This window comes from Marmota flaviventris, chromosome 10, assembly GCF_047511675.1.
Source record: "Marmota flaviventris isolate mMarFla1 chromosome 10, mMarFla1.hap1, whole genome shotgun sequence".
In the NCBI taxonomy this organism is placed as follows: Eukaryota; Metazoa; Chordata; class Mammalia; order Rodentia; family Sciuridae; genus Marmota; species Marmota flaviventris.
Genome location: NC_092507.1, coordinates 41,394,304 through 41,407,138, shown reverse-complemented (window position 1 = coordinate 41,407,138; position 12,835 = coordinate 41,394,304). Strand labels below are relative to the sequence as shown.

Sequence of the window (12,835 nt, the reverse complement as noted above, 5' to 3'; positions counted from 1 at the left end):
CTTCTAGCTCTATTTTCTTCAGGGTTTGCATCTTAAATGGGTGTTGAGTTTTGTCAAAGTTCATCACTGTATCTGTTTGATGACCAAGTAAGTTTTGTCCTTAATTCTATTTATGAGATGAGTTGCCTTTATGGATTTTTGTGTTAAACCATTCTTGCTTCTCTGGAATAAAACAATTGGTGATGATATATGATCTTTTTAATTTGTTGTTGAACACAATTTGTTAATATTTTTTGAAGTATTTTTGCATCTAAGTTTGCCAGGGATATTGGTCTGTTGTTTTCTTTCTTTGATGTGTCCTTATCTGATTTTGGTGTGAATATGATACTGGCTTCATAAAATGAATTTGAAAGTGTTCCATCCCTTTCTGTTTCATGGAATGGAATAATTTCAAAAGTGTTGGCATTAGTTCTTTAAAGGTTTGGTAGTATTCAAAGAATCCTTCTAATCCTGGGCTTTTGTTTGTTGGAAGGTGTTTTATTACTGCTTCCGTCTCATTACAAGTTATCGGTTTGTTTAGGTTTTGTATGTCCTACAAGTGTTTTGTTTTTTTTTCCTGAACACGTATAGAGGAAATTATAGTGAGTCAGGGAGACCTATTCCTGTTGTATTTCACAAATAATCTTAAAAATTCCTACCAAATGAGTTTATTTACAGGAAAAAAAAAAACAAAACCTATTTGTTTTAGTCAGCTTTTTGTTCCTGTGACAAACACCTGAGAAAAACAACTTAAAGGACAGATTTATTTTGGCTCAGATTTCATTCCATGGTCAGCTGGTTCCATTGCTTTGGACCAGAGATGAGGTAGAACATCTTGGCAGAAGGGTGGTGGAGAAGAGCTGCTCAGCTTAAGGCAACCAGGAAGCAGAGAGAGAAGAGGCCCAGGACAAAGTACAACATATAGTTAGTCTCCAAGGGAACATCCCCAGTGACCAACTCCCTCCAACCATGAAAACTGTAGGCAGTTTCTACCACCTCCCAATAATCACTATCAGTGAATTAATCCCGAGGTGAGGTTAGAACTCTCATGATTCAATCACTTCCCCCAAATTCCACTTCTGAATCTTACTGCATTAGGTACCAAGCCCTTCAATGTATGAAATTCTGGGGAATATTTTGGATCTAAATTATAACACTATTTTATTTTGTTTACTAAACTATTTTTTTTTTTTTTTTTTGGCAACACTGAGGATTGAACCCAGGGTCTTCTGCATACTATGAGAATTCTCCACTACTGAGCTATACCCCCAGCCTTCCTAATTCTTTTAGAAGTTGTGATTTCCAGTTATTTAGATTCCCACTCTAGAAAGTATTTTTTTAGAGAAATATGTTGTCTTCTTCAGAGAATCAGTAAGCATAATTTGTTCTTATTTTCAAAACTGGTATACGTTTTTCTTGTTGTTGTTGTTTATTTGATGTTGATGATCAAACCCTGAGGGTTTTATGCATGTTAAGCATGCACCCTACTACTGAGCTACATCTCTCTCCTAGGTGTATATTTAAAATTGATCTGGGGCTGGATATCTATAGCATGCATGAATTTCTAGGATTGATCCCAGCAGTACAAAAAAAAAGCAAAACTCAGAAGAAAAGGAAAAAATTGATCTGTTGATTTGAAAAATATCTTTTAAAATTAGTCAAGTCTTTCACTAATGTAGGCATAGTGTAAAAGTCCAAGTGTTCCAAGTTTATAACATTTCATAGAGATTTTAAGATTCTTTTATATAAGTGAGTTTATTGATTGCTGTTTTTCTGCTACTTTCTTTGTTTTTTTTATTTGTATATTTTTGTGATGTCTTCTCTTAGCAGCCCAGCTGGTCCGCAACCTTGTAAATGCCCAACAGGTGGCCGGTTCTGCCCAGCAACAGGGTGATCAGTCCATAAGGACTAGACAGTCCTCAGAATGTGTAAGTATTCGGCCTGCAAATGAATTAAGTCTTGACAAGTAGATAGCATTATCTCTGTGGGTGATGGAGGTTGCTCTCTCAGATTGGCAGGTATAATCTTTTTGAGATGACATGGTACTTTGTAGAGGTGTCCTTGTTAGGCCCATACGGTGGAATGAGGATTACTTTTGGAGTAATGTATATCTGGGTTTCTGTCAGTAGGCAAGCTACATATGTGAGTTTGCTTCTTCACTTGTAAAATAACATCTATCAGACAATGGATTAAATAAAGTAATAACTTTAAGGCCTCACACCTTGCCTAGTGGGAAAGTATCAGTACCATTAATAACAATATACATAAACATTAAATGTATAGCTTTTCACTTTTCATTCATCTTTACTTGAGTTGCGGAGCCTACCTGTACAAACATGCACTTTCATTTGCTAATATAAATTTAGTTTTATTTTCCCAATTTAGACACTACTAATGACAAAATTTTTAGAAGGAACATGTTTTTATGTAGTATGTTAAAAAAAGATAAATTTATACCAGTGTAATGTGTTGGTTTTATCAAAAGAGGGATTGAACGATATAAATTGATTGATTCAATAGAAATTATTCAGTTATTCTATTGCACTCTTTCTTTTAAATCCAAGATTATGATCTTAGTAACAGCTTGTAATTTGTTAAGACATTAATTGGGTTTTCCCTCTTTTCTCATTTGTTGGTATACATAGACATCCTATTTTTAACAATCCATATGTGTTAGGAGTTCAGTGCTATTAGGGCAATATGTACATGGCATTTTGTTTACATGATACTTTTGCATTTTCGTATCACTTGACATGTGAATACCTAGTGACATACATCTTTAAAAAAGATCAAAGTGTCAAATTAAAATTCAGACCCACAAGTTTTATAACTTTGCTGAATTACTTGTCTTTTAAAATTTTTTTTTAAATTTTAAACTTATTTTACTTTTATGTGGTGCTGAGGATTGAACCCAGCGCCCAGTATGTGCTAGGCAAATGCTCCACCACTAAGCCACAACCCCAGCCCCTGCTGAGTTAGTTACTCTCAACCCTTGTCCAAATCATCTTGCACTTCTTAATTATTCTATATCAATAGAGTGCTTAGCCCAGACTTGATAACTATGTTTCAGTGCTTTATACTTATTGAATTTAATCTTTCGAATGGCCATGTGATGTGGTACATATAGTTTGATCAAATTTTATCAATTGGGAAGTTGAATATAAGGGACATTATAATTGGGAAACTGAATATAACGGAGATTATAATTTAAATCCAAATCTTTATAGCTTCAAAGTTGTTACTGTTAAACATGCTAGACCTGATGTGATCCGTGTTTTAGAAAAACTCTGAAGAGTATTTGAAAAGGAGTAGTGGAATCTTGGAAAGAATTTACGAAGTTTCCCACCTCCATCCCAGATATTTAGTAAACATATTGTTGTGTCCTGTGTTCTATACATAAATTCTTTATTCCTGTTACAAAATATATCAAACATGTTAAAAAGGTATGAAAATAATAAACCTACTTATATGCATCACCACCAGGCTTTTTAACAGTTTCAAATATTGTTTGCTTTATTAAAAAATACCCACATTTGAAATCCCTGTGCATCAGCCCTCTTGAATCCTATTCCTATTATAAAACTTTCCTACCATTCTTGCCTTGCTACAGAAATGTATCTACAACTGGGCATGATGGCCTGTGTATGCCTGTAGTCCCAGCTCTTGGTAAGCTGAGGTGGGAGAATCACTTGAGATGAGGAGTTTGGGACCAGCCTAGGCAACATAGCAAGACTCCTTCTCCAAAAAAAAAAAAATCTATTATCCAGAACTTGGTACTCACAGTCTCTACATATATTTTTAAAACCATTATAAACATATGAGGCATCTTCTGTTATTTATAAGTGAAGAAGCTAAAATTTATGTTTCTTGCCTGAGGTCAGTATACAATTGAAATCAAAACTTGAATTCTCAGGTTGTCTCCACCCTAAAGAGACAACCACACTTCTGTACTGCCCTCATTTTCTTTCTCTATCTCTTGCCCTCAAGCTTTACTTAAGCTTCTCCTAAGAGTCTGTCTAATGGACCTCACTATTCTGATGTCTAACAAAGCACCTCAATTTCAACATGTCTAGGTTATAGTTTATATTTCTCTTTGTCTGCCCCCACCCATAGGTTTGTCCCTTTTCTTGTGTTTGTCATCTCATTGTCTTTATCACTGTCTGGTTTCCAAAGCTTTTCGTTCTCCCCCACCTCTACATCCAATTAGTCCTTTAAGTCCTATTTTTTCTGCCTTTGAAAAATAACTCATAGCCATTTGCTTCCTTCTATCCTCATGGATCCCTTAGCCTAGGCTGTCATCGTCTTAGAAATGCTGTATTATAGCAGCCTTCTAAGAAATCTCATCAGCTTTTTTTTTTTTTAAGATTCCCTGTTTCATTTTTATTAAACCAGATGTTTTTTCCTGAAATGCAGATTAGATTGATCATTCTTGACCTTTTTAAGACCCTTTAGTAGTTTCCCAATGTCTTCAGTATATAATGAAATTTAGAATCCTTCATTATTTTGCCTGTTTAGTTCTTCAGCCTCAGATAAGCTGTCCCCCTGCCCTGTACTCCAATAACATTAAACTTCTTTCAGATGCCTTTTTAAAAAAAATTTCATGCGTTTTCATGCCTGTAGACCTTTAATCATATTGTTCCCTCTACCTGAAACGTTCTTTCCTGCCCCTCACCTCTGCATTCTTTTATAAAACTGTTTTACCCTTGAATCTCAGCTTAAAGATCCCTTCCTTTGGGAAGCTTTAATTGATGTCCACATTTGTTGAACTTTTCTTTCCTCCTGCTTCCCCCAATATGGGTTTGGGTGTTCTTACTTTGGAATTTCATTATACACTATACATTCTTTATTACAGTAATCATTGTGCTTTATTGTGATTGCTTATGTAATCTTCATATGCTCCCTGTATTTTCCCCCATAAATTTTAAATTCCATGAGGGTATACATGTTAGTGTTTTATTTTTAATACTTATAATAATGCCCAGTACATAACTGACACTCACTGCTTGGTGATGGATTGAATGAGAGTAACTATGAGTTATTTATATGTAAATTTCAAGTTCACAATGGGAAATACATGTTCTTTGTGATGGTAATAATATCTAGGGTCTTTGGATAATAGGAAGGTCCATGAGAGAGGGTTTGAGTACCTTGGGAAAAATCTTACATTCATGTAAAATGAGGTTTTATTATTTTTTGTTAATTATATACTGTGTATAATGTTCTAATGAAATAACTCCATAATTTTATATTTTTATAATCTCTACATTTATTAAGATGTTTATAAATTAATTTTAAAATATGTCTTTCTTTTCTTTGCAGTCTGATTCACCATCTTATTCTCCTCAGCCCCAGCCATTCCCACAGAACTCTTCCCAGTCAGCTGCAATTACCCAATCTCCATCCCAGCCAGGATCCCAGCCTAAGCTTGGCCCACCTCAGCAGGGAGCTCAGCCCCCTCATCAGGTCCAAATGCCCATGTATAACTTTCCCCAGTCACCACCAGCTCAGTATTCTCCCATGCACAACATGGGATTGTTGCCAATGCACCCCCTCCAGATCCCTGCCCCATCCTGGCCCATCCATGGCCCAGTGATCCACTCTGCACCAGGCAGTGCCCCCAGCAATATGGGCCTGAATGATCCCAGCATCATCTTTGCACAGCCTGCTGCCAGACCTGTGGCAATCCCTAGCTCCTCTCATGATGGACACTGGCCTCGTACTGTGGCTCCAAATTCTCTGGTGAACAATGGTGCAGTGGGGAATTCCGGTAACTCTTCCTTTTCTTCTTTTGTGTCGTCTATAGAAAGATTTGGTGGTTGGTATCATTGGTTGAACTTGGGAAATATAATGTGAAGAAAGGAAGGCAAACACTGTTTATGGAGATGTAGTATAGGATTAAAGTACATAGAGTGAGCTCTGTATTCAGCATGCCTGGATTTGAATGCTGGCTCTGCCATTTATTATGATGTCTTTGGTAATCTCTGTGCTCATTACTTTCATCTGTAAAATAGGAATATTAATAGTATCTAAAATATAAGGATGTTACAAATATTAAATGAGGTAATACACATAAATGTTAGCTATTACTTTTTTTTCTTTTTTTGGTACTGGAGATTTAACCCCAGGGCCTTGTGCATGTGAGGCGAGCACTTTACCAGCTGAGCTGTATCCCCAGCCCTTAGCTGTGACTTTTTAAAACTAATTTTCACTGCCTCTTGCTTGGTGTAGGTGTTATTGGCATTCATTTTATAGCTGATGAAATTGAAAGGTAACGATCTAAACTATTTTTCTTTCCTTCAAAATCTGTGATATGTTCCATAGACTCTACTGTGTCTCTGATTCTTGAAAGAGCAAAATATTCTAGTAGTAATTAGTAGCATTAAGAAATAATTTTTTCTGTTATTTCAGCAATATAAATTATATAGAACATTTGAAAAATAAGAAAATCACATATAATCTCAATTCCTAGATATAACTACTACTATTTTGATAAATTATGAAAATATTATTTATTCTTGCCTATTTAAAAATAGCTGATATTTGCCATATTTGCTAGTTTTTTTTTTGTAAATATTTTTAGTTGTAGATGGACACAATAACATTTTTTAAATAAATATTTTTAGAGAGAGAGGGAGAGAGAGAGAGAATTTTTTAATATTTATTTTTTAGTATTTGGCGGACACAACATCTTTGTTTGTATGTGGTGCTGAGGATCGAACCCGGGCCGCACGCATGCCAGGGAAGCGTGCTACTGCTTGAGCCACATCCCCAGCCCTAACATTTTTTTTTATATATTTATTTTCATGTGGTGCTGAGGAACAAACCCAGTGCCTCACACATGCTAGGTAAATGCTTTACCACTGAGCCACAACCTCAGCTCTGCTAGTTGTATATCTAGCTTTTTTTGTAGTAATTATCTTTATTTTGGAAACAAATATGGCAAATTTGAAACTTAAAAAAGGGGGAATATAAATTTTAATGAACCCCTTCATTACTGAACTTAAAATTTATCAGTAATTTTGCTATTTTTTAAATCTGACCCTTTACCACCATTTAAAAAATTTACTGGTTTGAGTTTTTAATCAGATTCCAGACATTGGATCAAATTTACTTTTACACTTTAGTTTGTGTTTCTAAAAAATCATGACCATTATGGGGCTGAGGTTATAGCTCAGTGGTAGAGTGCTTGCCTAGCACACGTGAGGCCCTGGGTTTAATCCTCAGCACCACATAAAACTGAAATAAAGATATTGTGTCCACCTGTAACTAAAAAATAAATATTTTTTAAAAAGATGTCAGTTAAAAAAAAGAAGACCATTATTGTATCCAATATTATCTTATGTCCATTCCTGTAAAGTGGTAGTTAAGATTTAGTGGTTCTATTAGATCCAAATTCTTTTTTCTTTTCTTGCAGTAATGGGGATTGAACCCAGGGTTTCACATGTACTAAGCAAGCATTCTACCACTGAAGTACACCCCTAGCCTCCCCACTGCCCTTCTTTAAAATTTTGAGACTGGGTCTTGCTAAGTTGCCCAGGCTGAGTTTGAACTTGGTGATCCTCTTGCATCAGCCTCCTGAGTCACTGAGATTATAAATATGCACTATCATGCCCAGCTAGATCAGGGTTCTTTTTGTTGACAAGAATACTTTTTGATTGTCCATATATTTTCTGATCCCTTACTTTAGAAGAAACTTAACTGTCTGATTGTTCCTATTTTATTCCTATTTTAGTGACTTAAGATTGATCTGAGTTAGGTGATGTCAGCTTGTTTTATCCATTGTAAAGCTCTTTTCTCTCTCCCGCCTCCCCCCCCCCCCCCCCCCCGCCTTTCTCTCTCTTTGTGGTACTGTGTATTGAACTCAGAGATACTCTACCACTGAGCTATATCCCCAGCCCTTTTTATTTTGAGACAGGGTCTTGCCAAGTTGCCCACACTGGCCTTGAACTGACAGTCTTCCTGTCTTACCCTCCCAAGTTGCTGGGATTATAGGCATATGCCACTGCACCTGGCTTCCTCATTAATTTTTACTTAATGGTCTTGCCATTTATAATTGTTACCACTATCCATTAATTCACTGGGAGTTATAAAATGATGATTTTTGTATTTACTCTTGGTGATTCTTCTATAAAGAATAATTTTTCCTTATTAACTATGTGATCACCTTAAAACGTAATTCACATGAGAAATGCAGACAAAAACTTGATTTTTTTCCCTTTATCATTTTTCAAAGGAACTTTATGAATAATATTTATCCAAATTATGCTATTTCTTAAAAAACTGATGTAGAAGGTATCTTAGCTTGTTTGGAACAAAGCAAATTATATATTTCGTGGAGCAGAAATGCCAAAATGTGGGGACTTAATTAGATTTCTTCTTTTTTTTAATTGGGGGTACTGGGGATTGAACTAAGGGGCATTAACCACTGAGCCACATCCCGAGCCCTATTTTGTATTTTATTTAGAGATGGGGTCTCACTGAGTTGCTTAGCGCCTTGCTGTTGCTGAGACTGGCTTGAACTCGTGATTCCCCTGCCTCAGTCTCCTGAGCTTCTGGGATTATAGGAGTGCGCCACCGAGCCCAGCTTAATTAGATTTTTAAGATCAAAGGATATATGGCATACATGGTCCTTCTAATATGGCTTTTGCTTATGTTATATGTTTATTGTGTGTATGCTATGACATGTACCAGGATAGTTACTGAGTTGTGTGTCCATGAAGACATGCCCAGTGTTTTGCTCTTTGATATAAAGTTAGTTCAGTTTTTATAATTTCAGGTTCTTCCCCCCACCTGCCAATAGTTGAACTCTGTTTCAGTTATAATTAATTAATAGAACTAATTAACAAAACATCTAACAAATTTATCAGCCATATTGTCTCACCCCTGGCTGTTGTTTGAAGTGATTCCCTCTGCCTGGAATGTCCTCTGCTTCCGTCTTGCCCCAAACCTGGGTAACTCAACCTCCATTTTTAAATTTACAGCATTTTCTTTAAGAAGGCTTTAACTCTAGCCAGGCATGGTAATACATACCTGTATTCCCAGCAACTTGGGAGACTGAAGCAGGATTGTAAGCTCAAAGCCAGCCGCGAAAACTTAGTGAAACCCTGTCTCAAAATTTAAAAAGCCAGACATCGTGGCATATGCTTGTAATCCCAGCAGCTCAGGAGGCTAAGGCAGGAGGATCACAAGTTCAAAGCCAGCAACTTAGTGAGGCTCTAAACAACTTAGCAAGACCCTGTCTGAGGGTGTGGCTCAGTGGTTAAGCACCTTAGTAGAAGAAAAAAGAAAAAAAAAAAAAAAAAAACACCCAAACCCAGACAAATAAATAAATAGTAACCCGGACTATGTTTTGGGTCAGTGTAGAGTGCTTGCCTAACATGAGTGAGGCACTGAATTTGATCCCCAGTACCACACACACACACACACACACACAAAAAAAAAAAAAAAAAAAAACCACACCCACTAAATAACAAAACGAAAAGTAACCCAATGGTAGAGCACCCCTGAGTTCAGTCTCCAGTACCACACACCAAAAAGTGGGGGGGGGTGGGCTTTAACTCTTGGTGATCTTGTCCTCCAATTGTATCAGGTACCCTTTCTCTCCCTTGTTTCCTTAATATCCATATCATAACATTTGTCTTATTGTGTTAAAAATTGCCTGTTTACTTGTCTACATAACCCATTACAGTGAACTTCTAGAGGCTAAGATTTGTTTCTTGTTTGTCATTCTATCTCTGGTAGCCAGTTTAGTACCTGACATATGGTAGACACATTGTTCATGTTATATATTATTATGATATAATAAACTTAATAAATATTATTTTTTGTATTGGTACACAACTCATAATTAATATTAAAGCTGAAATTACCACTGTTAAAATGTAAGGACTGGGTGAGAATATATTAAAATGATAATATGGTTTTATTAGTGTAGATTATGTGACTTTTCCCATTTTTGAAATAACTTTAGTGAGATTATCATATTTATGAAAACATTTGGCTGTGAAAATTGGACAAGGTGATATTGGAATATATCTTTTTATGCTAAAATACTATTCCTCAATATAACTTATTATATACCCAGTCACATTTATTATGTACACCCGAAACTTTCAGTTAACTCTTAGTTGTAATGTGGCTTTATGAACTTAACAGTGAACCAGCGACTTTGTCTTTCTGGTTATCTCCCAGGAAGAGTAAGCTTTAAGAATGCAACTATATGGGTTTATTTTTCTGTTCCATACTCTTCCACATTTCACACTTCCTAATTTTTGAGTTCCTGCTAGGAAGTTTAGTGAATAACGACGGTGTCTTTCATTTGTTACCTAGCACATTGACCCTGAATAAGAAAATCTACCAGAAATGACCCAGAAGATTAAGTGGGTAATGCACTTTGAACAACAACAAAAAAGTACCTAAAGATGCAGCTTAAAGGGAAATAGAGCATTGGCTATGGTGGCTCACACCTGTAATGCTAGCAACTTGGGAGGCTGAGACAGGAAGATTGCCAAGTTTGAGGCCAGCCTGAGCAATTTAGTGAGACCCTGTCTCATAAATAAAATAAAAAAGTCGGGGGATGTAGCTAAGTGATAGAGTGCCTCTGAGTCCAACCCCCAGTACTGAGGGTAGGGGAAAAAATGGAGAGAGAGAGAAAAGAAAAGAAAAATAGATTTTGGTGGGTGGTTAGCCATAGAATGGCAATGACTCATACTTTTTTAGTTTTTACCTAAGTGCCACCACTGTATTTTTGTTACTTCATTTAGCCTTCATAACAATCTGAGGTTCAAAATGGGACCTTCATACTTTTCAGAACTGTGATTTGAATTTAGACCGGTTTGGTCCCAAGTTCTAACCATTCTGATCCCAGGTTCTCAACCATTACACTATAGCGCTTCAAACTTCTAATAGGACTTTCTTCCAGGGTCACTATATAATTGATTCTGGGATAGTTGGCATTTTCTTAAAGATACAACATGTAAGTTCCTTAGTGTGAAATATTAGGTTTTTTTTTTGAGATTTCTATCCTCATCTACCTGTCCAGCTTTTTCTCTTACAACTTCCTTCTATGACTATTTCCATAATGTTTGTTTTGTAGTTCTCAAATTTGCTGCTTTCCAGCTTTTTTTATATGCTGTTCATTCTCTCTGAAACACCCTCCCCTGTTCCTTTTTGCCTGATTTGTTCTTTATTCTTTTAAAACTATGCATTGTCAATCATTTTTAGAAAACTTCCTTTAACCTTTAAAGGCTGGGTTAATCTCCTCTTCAGAGCACTTTTTGCAGGCTGGGGATGTAGCTCAGAGGTAGAGCATGCCTAGTATGCAAGAGGCCCTGGGTTCCATCCTCAACATTGGGATAAAAAGTTACATATAGAACACCTTTTGCCTATCTGGTATAGCAATTATTATATATCATTGAATATTTCTTCTTGTCTGTCTTATATTTGAGCAAATAATTATGATTGATTCTTTAAAAATCTTTTTGGTACCTGGATTTAGCTTAGTTCATAGCCAGTGGCAACTGAATCTTTGTGGAATGGAGGAATGCTTGAATGAATGAAATAATGTTTTAAAATATGTTTTTCTTTTCTTGTTGAAATGCAGAGCCTGGATTTCGTGGGCTAAATCCTCCAATTCCTTGGGAACATGCTCCACGTCCCCATTTCCCCCTCGTCCCAGCTTCGTGGCCTTACGGTTTGCATCAAAACTTCATGCATCAGGGAAATGCAAGATTTCAGCCCAACAAACCTTTCTATACTCAAGGTACCATTGCTTACAGATTAGAATAATAAGCTTGGGTGGTTTTTTTCCTGGAACAGGACTCAGTGAAAGCTAGGATTTGGGAGCGAAAATTTATGCATCCTATAAACATTTATGAGAAAGCATATCATGTTAGAGTCTGCAAGGTACTTGTTGCTCAAGCAGGAGTAAAACAAATCCCCATGCTTAATTCACATTTTATTAGAAGAGGCAAACATAAAAATAGAAAAGTAGTTTATAATAATGAGTTAACATTGCCCTAGGAAAGAGTGGGATTTGTTGATCAGAGATTACATCACACAAGATTTTGACATTTGAAGTCAGTCTTGAAATTGATTTAATCTTTGACAATTTTTTTTAAAAGTTGATGTTTTTAATACCTCTATTTATTTATTTTTATGTGGTGCTGAGAATCAAATAGCCTTTCATTTACACAAATTTCAAAAATATATAGAAATATACACATACATTTTTTTTCCCCTTTAACTCTTAAGATTAGAGGGAAAGAAGATTGTTCTTGGCTAAGAGGGTAATATGTCCAAAGTCACTGAGTTTTATCTGTCACAACGAAGAGAAAATAACAAAACCAGGGGATGGGGGCATATGGTAAATTTATGTAAAATTGAAAGACTAGAGAGGGCAAACTAAGACCATATTATAAAAGAGGTTAGACATAGTTTAGTAGCTGTAGGAATCTATTCAAAGTTTTTCATATAGAGACATAACTTTGTTAAGTAAAAATAGAACCTGAATGACATTAGGAATTTATAATCTGCTGGTGGTGTAATAGTGCCCATGGTGGCTTTACCTGGGTAATGAATATTATAAATTGAAAATTCCAAGGAACTAGGATCATTTCATGTAATCCACTTGCCTCAAAAATACCTGTTTTGACAGGGAGGCTTCTGGTGTAAACCTTAGCTTAATACATTTAAGCCTTCCTAAATTATTCATATATTGTTGAGGCACTTCAGTATTATAGGATGGCAGAAGAATATTGACTGAGTTCTTATCTTGAGTAGATAAGTAGGGCTGAGGGAAGTTGTTATTACCAGTTATACAAGCTTTCCAGCAAAGAAGAGTCTGAAATTCTTCTGT

At 35.9% G+C, this 12,835-nt stretch overlaps 2 protein-coding genes across 8 annotated transcripts in view; one reads left to right on the top strand and one right to left on the bottom strand.

The window, feature by feature from the left end:
* The window catches only part of Prpf38a (pre-mRNA processing factor 38A), a 43,252-nt gene that overhangs the window by 7,148 nt on the left and 23,269 nt on the right, over positions 1-12,835 (bottom strand). The gene's annotated exons all lie outside the window — the stretch shown is intronic.
* Tut4 (terminal uridylyl transferase 4) overlaps positions 1-12,835 on the top strand; it is a 122,728-nt gene that overhangs the window by 109,043 nt on the left and 850 nt on the right. For 6 of the 7 annotated variants that reach the window (XM_071617827.1, XM_071617825.1, XM_071617824.1 and 3 more), the window contains exons 27-29: positions 1,807-1,907; positions 5,299-5,746; positions 11,582-11,740. In XM_071617827.1, coding sequence (XP_071473928.1) covers positions 1,807-1,907; positions 5,299-5,746; positions 11,582-11,740 — 708 coding nt within the window. The remainder of the gene's footprint in view (positions 1-1,806; positions 1,908-5,298; positions 5,747-11,581; positions 11,741-12,835) is intronic. The other variant, XM_071617826.1, reaches the window with a different exon arrangement.